Source organism: Phallusia mammillata, chromosome 8 (assembly GCF_965637545.1).
Source record: "Phallusia mammillata chromosome 8, kaPhaMamm4.hap1.1, whole genome shotgun sequence".
Lineage (NCBI taxonomy): Eukaryota > Metazoa > Chordata > Ascidiacea > Phlebobranchia > Ascidiidae > Phallusia > Phallusia mammillata.
In genome coordinates this window covers 4,048,475-4,065,813 of record NC_137259.1, presented here as the reverse complement: position 1 = coordinate 4,065,813, position 17,339 = coordinate 4,048,475, and the positions used below count along the sequence as shown (strand labels likewise).

The 17,339-nt window shown below is 37.2% G+C and overlaps 1 protein-coding gene and 1 long non-coding RNA gene across 3 annotated transcripts; both read right to left on the bottom strand.

The window, feature by feature from the left end:
- Window positions 1-543: 543 nt before the first annotated feature.
- Window positions 544-14,048, bottom strand: LOC145203634 (uncharacterized). Of its 2 annotated transcripts, XM_080075891.1 has the most exons (22): window positions 13,944-14,048; window positions 12,401-12,538; window positions 11,797-11,955; window positions 11,584-11,688; window positions 10,574-10,714; window positions 9,975-10,139; window positions 9,774-9,878; window positions 8,719-8,862; window positions 8,150-8,311; window positions 7,948-8,052; window positions 7,131-7,301; window positions 6,541-6,693; window positions 6,334-6,438; window positions 5,237-5,377; window positions 4,840-4,998; window positions 4,362-4,499; window positions 3,421-3,582; window positions 2,950-3,096; window positions 2,742-2,870; window positions 2,365-2,523; window positions 1,873-2,025; window positions 544-1,387 (listed from the first exon to the last, which is right to left on the bottom strand). In XM_080075891.1, exons 2-22 carry the CDS (start codon window positions 12,498-12,500, stop codon window positions 1,293-1,295), a joined length of 2,898 nt encoding a protein of 965 aa, XP_079932017.1. In that variant the 5' UTR covers window positions 12,501-12,538; window positions 13,944-14,048; the 3' UTR covers window positions 544-1,292. The 2 variants fall into 2 exon arrangements, with proteins under 2 accessions (XP_079932017.1, XP_079932018.1); XM_080075892.1 differs by lacking the exons at window positions 9,975-10,139; window positions 10,574-10,714; window positions 11,584-11,688.
- A 1,235-nt stretch (window positions 14,049-15,283) lies between these two features.
- Window positions 15,284-16,403, bottom strand: LOC145203642 (uncharacterized). Its single transcript, XR_013853356.1, has 2 exons — window positions 16,289-16,403; window positions 15,284-15,656 (listed from the first exon to the last, which is right to left on the bottom strand). It is a non-coding gene; the product is annotated as an uncharacterized LOC145203642 (long non-coding RNA).
- Window positions 16,404-17,339: the final 936 nt, after the last annotated feature.

Below are 17,339 nucleotides of genomic sequence, written 5' to 3'. Positions count from 1 at the left end.
TCTTTGCTAACACTGTTTGACATTTTCGAAACAACTTACGGATTAACCACACTGTCAAAGGTGCGCTGTGCTTCACTGCTAATAATGGAACCGTCCATGTAATTGCTCGATGCGCCGCGTTTCACAATCTTGCTTTGTCCCTCAAGCATTTGCCTTAAAACGAAGGTGCCAACCTTACGTCTACCCTAAGGACTGGTAAAGTGTAATTTATGGCGTTTTTATAGCTTGCAAACCCACGGAAATGTTTCGTTTTCTAGCGTTGCCAGTATTCACGCAGATTCTTCGATGTTTATTATTTCTTGCAAATTTCGGTTAGCAACACACGCGTTGCTACGCGACATGTTTTTTTCTCTTTAGTTTCTTGAATAGTGACTTCAGGAGAAAGCAACGATAGTAAAAAGTTAGGCACTTTCCATCTTAAAATGTTACACAAAACAAATGCCACTTTAAGGGTTTGCATAAGCGGCCAATCCTGCTGGGTTATTTGTACTTTCTACATATAGTTGCAAAAACAATACTCTAGTGCCTGAAAATATGCTAATGTAGCATGTGATTCAAATTTATTAAAGCATCAATTCATTCATCCTTATGCATAAAGTTAATTGTAGTCTTCATCTACCAAGCAAGAAGCTGGTGATTGCTAGTTTAAAGTACACAATGTGACACGTGATAGAGAAGTCGGGGATCCCGCTGGAGAAGCGAGCGGCGCGAAGGGCAACGCGACTGGGTGTGGCAACATGGGTGGAAACCAGCCGGTTGAATAATATAGGTAGGTAAACAACAACCACCAAAAAATAAACCCTACCCAACATCGTGAAAGTTAAATGATCCCATAAAATAAAATAAATGGCAAAACAGGGCACCGTACATGTTACCCGAACAATCTTACAAATGAGATCAAATAACATCTCACGATGTCGTTTCATAAATAAAAAGAAAGTGTGCGCCAGTGAGCGAATGCACAAATAAAAAAAGTGAAGGAACGAAAATGTTAATGATAAAAAAACTGGCACGCATAAATTTCACTTCAACACATTCATTTATGCTTATGTACAAATAAAGTAATTAATTTAGAATTTAGATGTGAATTGTTAGAGCAAAAATAATCAATACGACTTTCCAAAGCCAATAGTATTGTTTTACATCAACGCTTTTGTTGTGTTTCATAAAATAATGCCATTTGGTCAAAAAAAAGAGAAGGAAAATGTTTATTGCAACAGTTTTGTCACCCCACTTCCATTAGAAAGAGCATGATAAAATTGTATAATTTCAAATGACGACCTTTACCGAACTTATTGAGAAAATGTAAACAGGGTAACATAAGCCATCACACTTGTAGCGAAGAGTACCACCAAGCTTGTGACTGGTCTACTGGAACCTCCCATTCCTATCAACACCAAATTGTATTAGTTCTTTGGATGTGTAGTGGTTTATGCCAAACTCTGTGGCACTAGTGCAGTGTTTCTGTACTGTTACGTTACGTACCATTTTTATGTCAGTTTTTAAAGTTAACACAATACAAACTATTTAGGTCACAAGCACTTAACTAGGTTTACGTGTACCCTCTGGGGAATACGAACCACTAATTTCGGGGAAACTGAAAACAGTGAAGAAATAAGGAATAAGGTGACTTATTTATGAAATGTACTGTTTCGGTATGGATAGCATAATCCACTTCAGTGTGGATTTGTTACATAATTTATAGTAAATTACCGCATCGGCTTTTATCAGTTAACGTAGCCCAGAAGTACGAGGAAATATTGACTGTTTAAGGGGTACCAGCGTTTAATTAATTAAGAATCCGTGCTTTAAACGCCTATATCTATTCATTGAACCGACAATCATTTAAAAATAAAATGCTCGCATTTTTACCATAGTTGCATCCATCCGAACTGCATGTCTTGTTGCATTGCTGATAAATGGTGTCGCCTATCTTGACATCCGCACACCCTGTTCCAATGTCAGTAGTCGAACAGCTTCTCGACATGCTACGAGGGTAACCTCTACGATTATCGGCAAGTCGATCTATTAAAAGAAATGTAAAATGGTTGCGTATAAATTTGATATGGTGGACTGTCCTAGAAGAATTTAATCGGATCCGAAATACAAAAACTTTTGAATGGCACATTATTCTGGAATCGTTCCCAAAAATCAAAAATACCGGAATCAAGTTTGGGTTTGACTTCTGCATTTTTTTCTCACTCTTTGTTGACATTTATCTGATATAATTAATTAATGTTATTTTGACGCTATTTGACAATGTGACAACTTCTGTGATATATTACCCCTGCATTTGGAAAACACAGAACCGTTTAGGATTTGCCAAGCATGGGATATTGCATGGGTGTACCAACTTGTACGTACAGGTCAACATTCCAGACTTTCCTTGCTCGATATAAACGCAGAACTGGTGGGATGGGTGTGGACATGATGATGCTGATTGAGGATTGTAAAGACATTCGTCTGATCCTGATGCTATACCACCTGCCTGGCTGGTGCATTGCAAGCATTTGGGTCTGTTTGCTGAGTTGACAATAACAACATTTAATTAGTATATTTTTACAGCCAGTTCAAAACCGAAGGGAAGTTGAATATTGGGTTTAATTGAAATAGCAAAACATGCAGTTTTTAACACGTAAGAAATTTGGTTTCTTTAAACTACATAGTGTTTTTTGTATTTTCAACAAAAGTTTCACTAGTTTTGCATTACGAATATTTTTGTGTTAATTAGGCCCACTTACGCCACCCATTGTTGCATCCGTTGGTTTGACAAGTTTCTTGGCAAGTCGTGACTTTCGAACCGTTAGATTTGGTATTTGTGCATTGTGATGTTAAAACTGTGGCCGAACATCCTCGTTCATCAGAAACGCCTGTAAGTGACAAAAAACCTGATGGATCAACAACCACTGGTTTGTCTGAAAAGAGTTTTGAAACATTTCATAATCCTACCTCCATTAGTATTGACGTCGGTTTGAGACGCGGAAGTGCTATACATCGCCTTGAAGTAACAATATCTCTGGTTAGTTAGACAACGAATTATGGCAGTGCAAGATTGGTCTGTGCAGCAATATAACGGACCTAGTTTAGGTTCTTGGGCTAAAGAAAGAAAAGATACCAAAGTTAAGGTTTCAAAAGCTAATATATCCTTCACTGCCAATGAATATTAGACATTTTCTATAGTTTATTGAAAGGCATTTGGTAGTTCATTTTACTTCACAATCCACTGTTAGAATAAATGAGAAAATATCCTGTTACGTGTTGGGTATATGTATTGTGCCTAGTAATTTTTTGGTCACAAAACTTAAATCAAGGAAGGTTTTAAAGCAAATCCTGACATTGTGTTTTTGATTCCCAAACTTTTTATTTTTTTTATTTTTAAAATCCTTGTTTTTTGGCAAGACTACATAGTCAAAAACTTACGTGTGAAAGTATTGCAACCCTTGTCAGAACAAGTTTGTGTGCAGGTATATTGAAAACTACTAAGAGAATAACCGACTGATGTTGAGGGAGTACATTCATCCTTAATAACAGATGAAGAACGGCTGCAACGACGGGAAACAGAACTTCTAACTACAGCACCTCCTGTAAAGCATTTTAAACGCTTTTAGTAACATGGAAAATTTGTACAAAGCAAAAATCATGATACACCAGGCGTATTGCAGGCGCAATACCGAATTAGGCCAGTCTCCCAACTATTCACGTCGACAAGATATGGGCTAGAATTTTTCAAACCAACAGCCTTTTCAGGGTTTGTATATGGGGGCGCTTGGTCGTAATAGGATGACGCTAGGTTAACTGCTGACCAGCTAAAAAAATCCATGATTGGGATCACTTCTAAGACCAACGATTACGACACTCTTATGTACAAATAGTACGACAAGTCTATTGAAGGCGTCATACCGAATCAGCTGGTATAAGCTTTGCTACGAAGCAGGCCCTATGCTAAAAAGTTACGTGAGAATAAAACTGTTTATTTCTACTACTTGTTTCGAAAATACTAACGTCCTACCGTATTGAAACAGTGTGATGCTGTAAATATTTGGTGTTAGTTCGACCAACAACGTAGAGTGCACATATCAGTATTTTTTAAACTGCAGGTTCAAACGTGTGTAAAGTACCCTGCTGTTTAAAAATAGAGCTGTAATTCAAATCTGACTCCCTGTGTCTGTAACTTTACAATAAAACAAGTATAAAACCTTATGTATACAACTCTTTTTCTAACAAACAATTTAAACAATGTGTAAAGGAAGTACCTCACTGATTAAAAATGGGCTTTAATTCAAATATGACTTTTTGTGTCTGTTACTATGAAACAAATATAAAACATCGAGATACGACTTCAATAGAGATTCCCGCCTCACTTGTATCATATGAAGTTGTTTGACTTGCTAAGCATCGGTCAAACGAGGTATCCCAGCAAAGTTCAGGAGTGAGTGTAGCAGAACAGCTAGAGCTAGAATATCCATCGTCGTCGCACTGCACGCAGCTTAAGATCGATGCTGGCAATGCAAAGAAAAATGAACAATGAAACAAAATCAAAAAATACGTTTTTTTGCTTTATCTTGTACGTGTCAACAGTTTCGGACGTTCACCTTATCAGACAAAACACCATGGAATTGCACAATGCTTTTATGTTTAACGCTGCATTGCTAGAGTCAGTCCCGTTAAATCCATCGTTACACACGCAGATGCTTTTAATGCATTGTCCGTTTCTACTACAACTAAACGCACAATTCTTAAGATTACCTGTGACAAAGGGCGCTTAAGGCCGAAGTCGAAACTCAGGGTTATATTTTACGCCTCTAAGTTTTTTGTGTCAAAAAATTGGTAGGAATTTACTTGTAGGTTGGTTGTTGCAACTATCGGTGTTGCACACAGCTGTACATGTTGTTCTTTCAACTGATGAGTAGACGTAAGTGTATCTGGTAGTACACTGGAGATCGTGTGTATCGGTTTCACCCCAGTTTCCACAAGCTCTGCTAATTTGCTGAATAGAACCTGTAAAAGATTTAGATAAACCTGACTATTTTATTTTTAAATAATGAAAAAATTATAAATATTAATTGACAAAACAACAATGCAAATACAAATATTATTTTGGTGGAACAAAACACAGGCTGCAAAAATGTGGTCCACAGTTTGTTACTAAGCAGCCCCACAGAAATCTAAGTTTCAGAGGCAAAAAATTGTCTTCCTGGTCGCAGGTTGTGCAACCCTGACGTAAACCATCAGTTACCTTTTTTGGCTTCGAATTCAAGGCGACAGGTTAAAGGCCACGGACAAGCTTGAATCATGCCTACAGGATTGTTGTAGCACGGATTAGGGTTAGAATCATTTAACCCGTTATAATCTTGACAAACATAGCAGTTCACTGTAACTGAAAAAATGATAAACAACAGTTAATTTAAAATTGTAATGCATAATAGTTAGTGTTGCTCCGGTTTATGTATACAATATTATTTTTTCTTTATTTTTTTTAATCTTTTTTACAAACAATTTAAATAACAAACTCTTATTTTTTACAAACAATTTAAACAAAAACTACACGCATAAAAATCCAAATATTTAATTTTGGGCCATTTTTGTGTTAATAGTACAACCACATATTATGTAATATTGTTACTAAGCCTGTGCTCCACCCTTTCTTATGTAATATTTTTACTAAGTTTGTGCTTCACCCTTTCTTCGAGCGCCTGAAACTATTTAACAGGTTTTTATGGTGTTATTTTTCTGTCAAACCCTACCCTCTTACTTTAACACGGGTGGTTGACTTCAATGACCTAACTTGAGTAGTTTTGCCAACGTGATACCAGTCTCGATGTCCAAATGCGCCAACCTCACCCTCCAATGTGAGTTGCTGCCACATTACACTTATAGTAATGGTGTAGCTGCAGCGCGTTTACCATATATCTACCAATTGTGCCCTAAAAAGTATTGTCGCGCTTTCTAACGTCCTAACTTGCGTAGGTATTTCATGCTTGGTGACAGATTTAGCGTAATTTTTCTGCTACAAATTGCTTTAACTAGCAAAATAAACTGAACCCCAACCCAAATCAACAGCATACTTTTAAATAGTTGATTCAAAAATCAGTTTTTACGGCAGATTAAATGTATCAAGAAAACATGATTAATTTTCTAAGTCGGTAAAAGTACGCGAACAATACAAAGAAAGCTAATGCCATATTCATTTCCTATGCGGTTTTATAATACAAACTAGTGCTGTATGCTGTAAAAACCAAACTGCAAACACGTTTTAGGAACATACCATAACCCGCTGTAAACTAAACTTTTTTCAGAGGACAACGCTCTTACATGCACACATGTTTAACGAACCTTCATTACTGCAGTCAGTCCCGTTATACCCATGGTTACACACGCAGATGCCTTCAATGCATTTTCCATTTCCACTACAACCAAAAGCACAATCCGTAAGATTACCTGTAACAGAAGGCACACTTTGGGCAAAAGTCTGAATTCTGGGATAGCTTTAACGCATGTGAGTTTTTGGATCAAAAATACACTGGTAAGTAGCTTATTTACTTGCAGGTTGGTTGTTGCAACCATCGGTGCTGCACACAGCTGTACACGTTGTTGTTCCATCCGATGAGTAGTAAGAACTGGTAGTACACTGGAGTTTATGTGCTACGGTTTCATCACGGTATCCACAACCTCTCCTAATTTGCTGAAAAGAACCTGCAAAAAATTTTGATAAACATGAATGTTTTTTATGGAAAACTGACAATACAACAATTCAATTATTTACTAAACAAACAAATATTATTTTTTGGTGGTCCAAACAATGTTATGCAGAAATGTGGGCCAGAGTTTGTCAGTTAGTAAACCAGAAGTGCACAATCTTTTTGTTGTAACGGCCGCGTCAACGATTCTTATTTCAAGTGTCCAACGTGCTGGTGCCTGAAAGTGCACACACAATTTACGTACAAAAGCGGCTACTGGGTCTGCTGGACAAAACCTTTTAGCCATTCAGAATCATTTACCAGTTTGTACGGTAACAAGGTTTTAATCAATATAAGACCGCTATTACATATACTTTGATGTACAAGTTAACAGTCGCATAAATTGTGTTCGTGATTGCAGGTTGTGCACCCCTGATGAAAACCATCAGTTACCTTGCCCAGTTACGATTTCAAGTCGACAGGTTGCAGGCCGTGTGCAAGCTCGAACACAGGTTGAATGCCAACAGAAATCTTGAATCGTGTCGGTAGGATTGTTGTAACACGGATAAGGGTTAGAATCATTCAACCCGTCATAACTTTGGCAAACATAGCAGTTCACTGGAACTAAATTTTTTTTTTAAACAACATTAATTTAATATTGTAATGCAAAATAAAAAAGTGTTACTCTGGTTTATATGTACAACTTTATTTTGCAACAAACAATTTAAACAAAATTTTTATTTCAAAACTTATACTCATAAAATACCAAATAAACTTATTTGTTTTTGTGCCATTCTCTGACACGGATGGTTAACTTTAAAGCTCCAGCGCGTTTACCATCCATCCACCAATTGTGCCCTTAGTAATATTGTCGAGCTTTATAGCGGCTCGCTATGCGCAGTTAATTCCGGCTTGGTGAATAATTTAGCGTAATTGTGATGCTACGAATTGCTTCAACTGGCGAAATAAACTTATACCAAACCCAACTTAACAGCTTACTCATAAATACCTTACTCAAAAAACAGTTTTTTGAAGGCAAGTTAAATGTATCAAGGAAACATTAGAAATTACATTCCACAAGGCGAAAACTGAACGAGACCATCATTTACAATGCGGTTGAAAACTAAAGCTTTATGCGGTAAGAAACAAATTGCGGAAAAATGAACAGCAAACACGTTCTATGAACAAAACGTAAACCACTGTAACATAAATTGATGTCTTTTTTCCAATAAAAACACTACTTAATTACAGAATGTTTTGTTTAACAAACTTTCATTTCTGCAGTCACTTCCGGTAAATCCATCGTTACACACGCAGATGCCTTCAACACATTTTCCGTTTCCACTACAACCAAAAGCACAATCCGTAAGATTACCTGTAACAAAAGGCAAACCTTAGACCAAAGTTTAGATTCTGGGTTAGCTTTTACAAATCTAATAGTTTTATTTCAAAACACAGTGGTAAATATTTACTTGCAGGTTGGCTGTTGCAACCATTAGTGTTGCACACAGATGTACATGTTATTCCCTCAACCCACGTGTCGGGTATGTAGAAGAAAGCGGCAGTACATTGTAGCGCATGTGCTACGGTTTCATCACTGTTTCCACAAGATCTGCTAATTTCCAGAACAGAACCTGCACCAGATTTAGATGAACCTAACTTCTTATTTTGTATAACAACGTTTTGCAGAAATGTGGGACACAGTTTGTTATTTAGTAAATCAAGGGTGCACAATCTTTTTTCTACAACGGCCTCGTCACTGCTTCTTATTTTACCAACCGCCGCCAAGTGTCTTAACATTTTTAATTATTCCATTAATGGTGCCTGAAAGTATGCACACGATCAACATGTCGCGTAAGGCTACTGGGCTTTGACAAAATCTTTTAGCCTAACAAAATCATTTAAGATTAGTTTTTAACGTATCAAGGTTTTAGCCAATATAACACTGCCACTACATATACTTAGATGCACAAGTTAACAGTCGCATAAATTTGTGTTCGTGATTGCAGGTTGTGCACCCCTGATGAAAACCATCAGTTACCTTTCCTAGTTACGATTTCAAGTCGACAGGTTGCAGGCCGTGTGCAAGCTCGAATCATGCCCTTGGGGTTGTTGTAACACGAATTAGGGCCATAATGATGATTCAACCCGCTATAATCATGACAAGCATAGCAGTCCACTTGATCTGAAACAATTGTTACACAACAATTCTAAAGTTGTAATGTATTATAGTAAGAATTACTCTGGTTATGTATACAACTCTATTTTTTTACAAACAATTTAAACACAAAATGTGTTTCAAAAATTATGCGCATAAAAATCCCAAAATGTTTTTTTGTTCCATTTTTTGTGTTACATAGTACAACCAGACATTGTGTAATATCGTCACTAAGTGTGTGTTGCACCCTTTCTTCCGTCGCCTGAAACTGTTTAACAGTTTTTTTTAGTGCTTTTTTCTATTTAACCCCACCCTCTTACTCTAACACGGATGGTTAGCTAAGATCCGAACTTGACTGGTTCCACCAACGTGTTCCCAATCTCGATGTCGGAATGCGCCAACCTCACCCTCCAATGTTAGTCCCTGCCACATAACACCTATAGTAATGGTGTAGCGGCAGTGCGTTTGCCATCTATCCACCAATTGTGTCCTCAGAAAGATTGACGCGCTTTATAACGTCTTAACTTGTGCAGTTATTTCCGGCTTGGTTTAATATTTTGCACAATCGTGTTGGTACCAATTGCTTCATCCGCGAATGAGCTCAGCCCATGCGCAACTCAACAGCTTACTAATAGTTTACCTTAATCAAATACCATTTTTTTTCACAGCAGGTTAAATGTATCAAAAAAACATAAGACATTACTTTCTGTGAGGCGAAAAAAGAACGAGACAAATGCAAAGAAAGCTAGAGCCATATTCATTTTCAATGCGGTTTTGAAACAAAATCTAAAGCTTTATATTGTAAAAAACAAATTGCAAGTAAAAAAAAAACTGTAATATGTTTTTGGAACATAACGTAACCCACTTTAACCTGAATTTATTTCTTTTTTCAGACAAAAACGCCACTTACAAGCACAATGCTTGTAAGTCTAACAAACCTTTATTACTGCAGTCAGTCCCGTTAAATCCATCGTTACACACGCAGATGCCTTCAACACATTTTCCGTTTCCACTACAACCAAAAGCACAATCCGTAAGATTACCTGTAACAGAAGGCACACTTTGGACAAAAGTTCAAATTCTGGATTAGCTTTATAGCATCTAAGTTTTTTGTATCAAAAACAGCTGTAAATATTTACTTGCAGGTTGTCTGTTGCAACCATCGGTGCTACACACAGATGTACATGTTGTTCTTTCATCCGATGAGTAGTATGGGTGATAAGAACGACTGGTAGTACACTGGAGCGCATGAGCCTCAGTTTCACCACTGTTTCCACAACCTCTCCTAATTTGCTGAATAAAACCTTCAAAAGATTTTGATAAATCTGACTATTATTTTTTATTTTAAATCGTTAAACTATTAAGGAAAACTGACAATATAACAATTCAATTTTTTGCCAAACAAACATTTGCTTTTTGGGGTGGAAAAGCACAACGGAAATGTGGGCCACAATTTGTCACCTAATAAACCCAAGGTGCACAACCTTTTTGCTATAACGGTCAATATTTCAAGTGTCTTAACGGACTGGTGCCTGAAAGTGTGCACACAATCAACGTAAAAAAGTATGTTGCGTAAAGCTACTGTGTCTGAACATGTCCTATAACACCGGTTTTAAGGTAGCTGATTTTAACCAACATAAGACCGCTATTACATATACTTTGGTGTACGAGTTAACAGTCGCATAAATTTGTCTATGCAGTCGAAGGTTGTGTACCCCTGATGTAAACCATCGGTTACCATGTTCAGCTACGATTTCGAGGCGACAGGTTGAAGGCCGCCTGCAAGTTCGAATCATGCCCGTGGGATTGTTGTAGCACGGATTAGGGTTAGAATCAATCAAGCCGCTGTTATTCTGGCAAACATAGCAGTCCACCAAAACTGAAAAAAATGTTAAACAACATTAACTTAAAATTGTAATGCACGACAGTTGGGGAGATGCGGGACCATTGGGCATGAAGGACCTTTGGGCCAGTATGCGTTTCTCTCAAACTGGCCGCTGTAGCGAGTTCTAAGTCATACGAATTTAGTACTTGTGTTGCAATAGTTTTAAAGCAACAAGAAGGTCAGTCACTTACAGAAGAAACTGTGAGTATAACTAAGTTTTCGCAGCTTGAAAGTAAATATTTTGCTCCTTTACATTTTTGTAATTTCTTTATTAGAGAAAGCTAGTTAAAACACGAAGTTTGCAGGATATTAGTTAGTTAATTGTAGCGTTAGATGAGCATTAATATTTCTTAAGTTAATCTGTGTAACGTAGTTTAGTAAGTTTAGTTCGTAATGGCGGCAATGCAGGACCATTGAGCCAATTGTTCACAAGACCATTGGGCATGGCCCTTTGACTTTACACCATTAGGCATGGCCCAAAGGTCCTTGGCCTATGAAGCTATTGATGCTGGTTGTATTTATTTCTTTTGATTAATATTAGATTTCTTTTTCAAAAAAATTGTTCTACTTTCAAAACAACTCTTAATAAGCTCCCTCATGCGTGGTTTAATGGTCCAGAATATCACATGAAAATACTGGCCCAAAGGTCCTTTATGCGAGGCTCAATGGTCCCCAAGGGTAAGGACCTTTGAGACTTTTTTTGTAATTTTTAAACGGAATATCTTGCCAACTCATTTCCAAATATGAAAGTTATGCCCTTGTGTAAGTGTGTTAAAACGTGTAGCATTAGTGCAGGTGTTCAACCTAAATTGATTACGTTTTTCAGAAGAAAACGCGCTTACATGCACACATGTTTAACAAACCTTCATTGCTGCAGTCAGTCCCGTTATATCCATGGTCACATACGCAGATGCCTTCAACACATTTTCCGTTTCCACTACAATCCAAAGCACAAATCTTAAGACTACCTGTAACAAAAAGTACACTTTTGGTTTTGGGCAAACCTCTAATATCTGGGATAGGTTTAACGCATTTAAGCTTTGTATCAAAAATACAGTGGTAAATAGCCTGTTTACTTGCAGGTTGGTTGTTGCAACCATTAGTGCTGCACACAGATGTACATGTTGTTCTTTCAACTGATGAGAAAAAGTAAGGGGAACTGGTAGTACACTGGAGCCCATGTGCTACGGTTTCACCACTATTTCCACAAGCTCTGCTAATTTGCTGAATAGATCCTGGAAAAGTTTAGATAAACTTGACTATTATTACAAATTTTAAATAATAAAAAACAACTATAAACTGACTATAGCCCGGTACAACAAACTTTTTTTTGGTGGAACACAACAATGATTGCAAAAATGTGGGCCACAGTTTGTTACTAAGCAAACCTGGGGTGTACAATCTCTTTGCTCTGATCAGAGCCGCGTCACCGTCATATTTTACCAACGGCCGCCAAGTGTCATAACACAATCAACATACAAGAGTATGTTGCGTAAGTTTACTGGGTCTGCTGGGCAAAACTTTTGGGCCCCACAGAATCCTTTAATAACAGTTAATAGGTTAGAAAAGTTTTAGTGAATATAAGACTGTCATTACATACACGTTAATATACAAGTTAACAGTCGGATAAATTCGTGTCGTGGTCACAGGTTTACACCGCTGGCGCAAACCATCAACTACCTTCTTCAGATACGATTTCAAGTCGACAGGTTGAAGGCGAGGTACAGGTTTGATTTGTGCCCATAAGGTTGTTGTAACACGGATCAGGGTTGTAATTCATCCCGCTATAATCTTGGCAAACAAGGCAATCCACCTGACCTGAAAAATATGTCAAACAACAATTTTAGTTTGCAATGTACAATAGTGGCAGTTATTCTGGTTTACATATGTACCTCAATTCTAACAAACAATATGAAATGCAAATCATTTTTTTAACTATAAACATGAAAATGCAAATATGAATAACCTAATTAATTACTTATTCAAATACCTAAATTACTTACTGACTACTCAAAAATACGTTTTTAATGACTGGTTTTATACCAAGAAAACATAAGACATTACCTTGTGCCAGGTGAAAAAAGAATGTTAACAATACAACATAAACCAACACCATATTTATTTCCAAAGCAGTTTCAAGTTACAAACTGAAACTGTAGAAACAAACTACATAAAATTGAACTGCAAACACGTAGGAATATAACGTAATCCACTTAAATCGTTTTATTTCTTTTTCTATGCAAATAATGCTTGTGGTTTTGTAAACATTTGAAGCTTACAGCTAAAACAGCCTGACTGCAACAGAGAAGGCCTGACTTTAGGCATTGTTGTTGCCTTGTAAAGGTCTGACTTGGGTGATTGTTTGTTAAGAGATTGACGTTTGTAATTTTCGATTAGGAAGCGCGTGAATGCAATCGAAAAGTCCTGACCTCCTTGATTGTCGATTGGGAAAGACCTGACTGCAATAGAGAAGGCCTGGTTGCCGTGACTTGAGTGATTGTTAAATGAGAAAGGTTCGAATACAATAGAAAATACCTTACTTCCTTGATGGTAAATTAGAAATGACCAGACTTGTTGATAAATAAAGCATCAATTCATTTAGGATTGTCGATTGAGGAAGGCTTGACATAGGTGATTGTTGATTGGAAAAAGAAATTACTTATAGTTTCGTCTGTCATTTGCGAAACGACTGACTGCAATAAAAAAGGCCCGACTTCCGTGATTTTCGATTGGTACCAACTGTACTCTCCTCTGTCGTATTCTTTTTTCTCTCATAAGTATATAACCAATGAAGCCTTACCTTGGTCAAAATGAAAAGTTGCCAAAAAAAAGAGACCAACGGGGCGGACGCCAACCCTACATTTAGCCTACTGAAGAAGGCAAGAATTCCTGCGGAAACGGCTTAAAAGTAAAAAGGTCACCCGATATACAAAAAGAGTTCGGGGGCAATAGTGTACGCTTCTGTAAAGTTACGTATGGCCTTAATGATACACTAAACATTTGAGGTAGGTCAGGGGTCACTTAACTTTATAAGACTGGACCGCCAAAGATCATTCTACAATCTTATTTGTTGTCTGACCATGCGCCTCTTAGAGTGTTCTCTTTATCAAGCAATTCATTTTTTTGTGTTTACTGAGATAGTCATTATTATTAAGATGGTTACAGGTGCAAATGTTTTGACAACATAAGTTATGAAAAACTCGCCAAAACCAACAATACGTACCAATTTCTTGAAAATCCAGGTCCAATGTATGAAAGATCAACGCATGTCGACCAGGACAATTGATACATCGCAGCAAATTTAACAGTTAAAGCTAAGCAATTTCAAAAAGCTACACACAAATACGACGTAAAGTTACTATAAACTTCCAAACGACAGCAGCTGAACAACAGATTGATAGAACTAAACAAGAAAATCAGACCTTTGTATTTTTTTAACTAAGCACTTTTTAGCATTACAAGAAATATGGACCGCAAACCGGTTAAAAGTCGCAGGCGAACCGCACCTATTCTGTTACTCATTGTGTTGAACACGCAATGACTCTATGCTAAACTGTTTGACATTTTCGAAAAAACTTAAGGCTTAACCACACTGTCAAACATGCGCTGTGTTTCACTGCCAATAATGAAACCGACCATGTAATTGCTCGATGCGCCGCGTTTCTCAATCTTACTTTGTCCCTCAAGCATTCGCCTTAAACTAAGGTGCCAACCTTACGTCTGCCCTAAGGACTGGTACTCAGAAAAGTGTAAATATGGCGTTTTTTCAGCTTGCAAGGCCACGAAAATGTTTCGTTTTCTAGCGTTGCCAGTATTCACGCAGATTATTCGATGTTTGTTATTTCTTGCAAATTTCGGTTAGCAACACACGCGTTGCTACGCGAAATGTTTTTTCTCTTTAGTTTCTTGAATAGTGACTTCAGGAGAAAGCAACGATAGTAAAAAGTTAAGCACTTTCCATCTTAAAATGTTACACAAAACAAATGTCACTTTAAGGGTTTGCATAAGCGGGCAATCCTGCTGGGTTATTTGTACTTTTTGCATATAGTTGCAAAAACAATACTCTAGTGCCTGAAAATATGCTAATGTAGCATGTGATTCAAATTTATTAAAGTATCAATTCATTCATCCATATGCATAAAGTTAATTGTAGTCTCCATCAACCAAGCAAGAAGCTGGGTGATTGCTAAATTAAAGTATGGAATGTGACACGTGATAGAGAAGTCGGGGATCCCGCTGGAGAAGCGAGCGGCGCGAAGGGCAACACGATTGAGTGTGGCAACATGGGTGGAAACCAGCCGGTTGAATAATATAGGTAGGTAAACAACGACCACCAAAAAAGAAACCCTACCCAACATCGTGAAAGTTAAATGATCCCATAAAATAAAAGAAATGGCAAAACAGGGCACCGTATATGTTACCCGAATAATCTTACAAATGAGATCAAATAACATCTCACGAGGTCGTGTCATGTGTGAACATAAAGTGTGCGCCAGTAAGCGAATGCACAAAGGAAAACAGTGAAGGAACGAAAATGTTTATGATAAAAAAACTGGAACGCATAAATTTCACTTTAACACATTCATTTACGTTTATGTACAATTAAAGTAATTAATTTAAAATTTAGATGTGAATTGTTAGAGCAAAAGTGGTCAACACGATTTCCCAACGCCAATAGTATATTGTTATACATCAACGCCTTTGTTGTGCTTCATAAAATAATGCTATTTGGTCACAAAAAAGAGAAGGAAAAATGTTTATTGCAACAGTTTTGTCACCTCACTTCCATTAGAAAGAGCATGATAAAGTTGTATAATTTTAAATGACGACCTTTACCGAACTTATGGAGAAAATGTAAACTGGGCAACATAAGCCATCACACTTGTAGCAAAGAGTAACACCAAGCTTGTGACTGGTCTACTGGAACCTCCCATTCCTATCAACACCAAATTGTATTAGTTCTTTGAATGTTTACTGGTTTATGCCAAACACTGTGGCACTAGTGCAGTGTTTCTGTACTGTTACGTTACGTTGTAGTGACGACACGCATTACGTTTGCAAGAAACGCCTTTTTTCTCGTTTTGCCTTTTTCCTGCAGTTTGTTTTCGTCTCTCGTTTTGGCGTGTCCAGGCTCATTCTAAGCAGGACACGCTCAATAAAAGCAACTTCGCTACAACGTACCATTTTTATGTCTGTTTTTAAAGTCAACACAATACAAACTATCTAGGTCACAAGCACTTAACTAGGTTTACGTGTACCCTCTGGGGAATACGAACCACCAATTCCGGGGAAACTGAAAACAGTGAAGAAATAAGGAATAAGGTGGCTTATTTATGAAATGTACTGTTTCGGTATGGATAGAATAATCCACTTCAGTGTGGATTTCTTACATCATTTATAGTAAATTACCGCATCGGCTTTTATCAGTTAACGTAGCCCAGAGGTACGAGGAAATATTGACTGTTTAAGGGGTACCAGCGTTTAATTAATTAAGAAACAGTGCTTTAAACGCCTATATCTATTCATTGAACCGACAATCATTTAAAAATAAAATGCTCGCATTTTTACCATAGTTGCATCCATCCGAACTGCATGTCTTGTTGCATTGCTGATAAATGGTGTCGCCTATCTTGACATCCGCACATCCTGTTCCAATGTCAGTAGTCGAACAGCTTCTCGACATGCTACGAGGGTAACCTCTACGATTATTAAAAGAAATGCAAAATGGTTGGGTATACATCTGATATGGTACACTGTTCTAGAAGAATTTAATCGGATCCGAAATACAGTAACTTTTAAACGGCACATTATTCTTGAATCGTTCCCAAAAATCAAAAATACGGGAACCATTTTTGTTTTTGACTTCTAAATTTTTTTCTTAGTCTTGCTGACATTTATCGAATATAATTTAATTTTATTTTGACGGAATGTGTTAGAGCAACTTTTGTGAATTATTATTACCTCAGCATTTGGTTAGATAACGTTACAAAACGAGACTGGTACACAATTATAATGTGATAAAAATTCTTCGCAAATGCATTAAAAACCGAATCCACCTATATCCGCTTTAAATTGAACCTTTGAATTCGGATACAGATTCGCTATTCTAAATTCCTCATGCATAACTAGTAGTAAAAGCAATCCGGATACAAGGGAAGCACAAAACCGTTTAGGATTTGCCAAGTAAAAAAAAACAATTTGTACGTACAGGTCAACATTCCAGATCTTCCTTGATCGGTATAAACACAAAACTGGTAAGATGGGTGTGTACATGGTGATGCCGGTTGAGGATTGTAAAGACATGAGTCCGATCCTGATGCTATATCACCTGGCTGGCTGATGCATTGCAAGCATTTGGGTCTGTTTGCTGAGTTGACAATATTAACATTTAATTAGTATATTTTTACAACACGATCAAAACCAAAGCAAAGTTAAATATTTTTTTAAAATAGAAACCGTTTGCTGACACATCATAACAATAAAACAGGCAGTTTTTACACTTAAGTAGTTCGGTTTCTTTAAACTAAACAGTTTGTTTTTAGAATCTCAACAAAAGTTTCACAAGTTTTGCATTACGAATATTTTTGTGTTAATTAGGCCTACTTACGCCACCCGTCGT

Excerpts from the sequence above, each read along its gene's own strand:
- LOC145203634 (XM_080075891.1), bottom strand. The coding sequence starts at position 12,500 with ATGAATTACAACCCTGATCCGTGTTACAACAACCTTATGGGCACAAAT. Across the intron at positions 10,140-10,573 it reads CGAAATCGTAGCTGAACATG|GTTTTATTCAGCAAATTAGG; the intron begins GTAACCGATGGT and ends AATCTTTTGAAG. Across the intron at positions 6,694-7,130 it reads TGAAATCGTAACTGGGCAAG|GTTCTTTTCAGCAAATTAGG; the intron begins GTAACTGATGGT and ends AATTTTTTGCAG.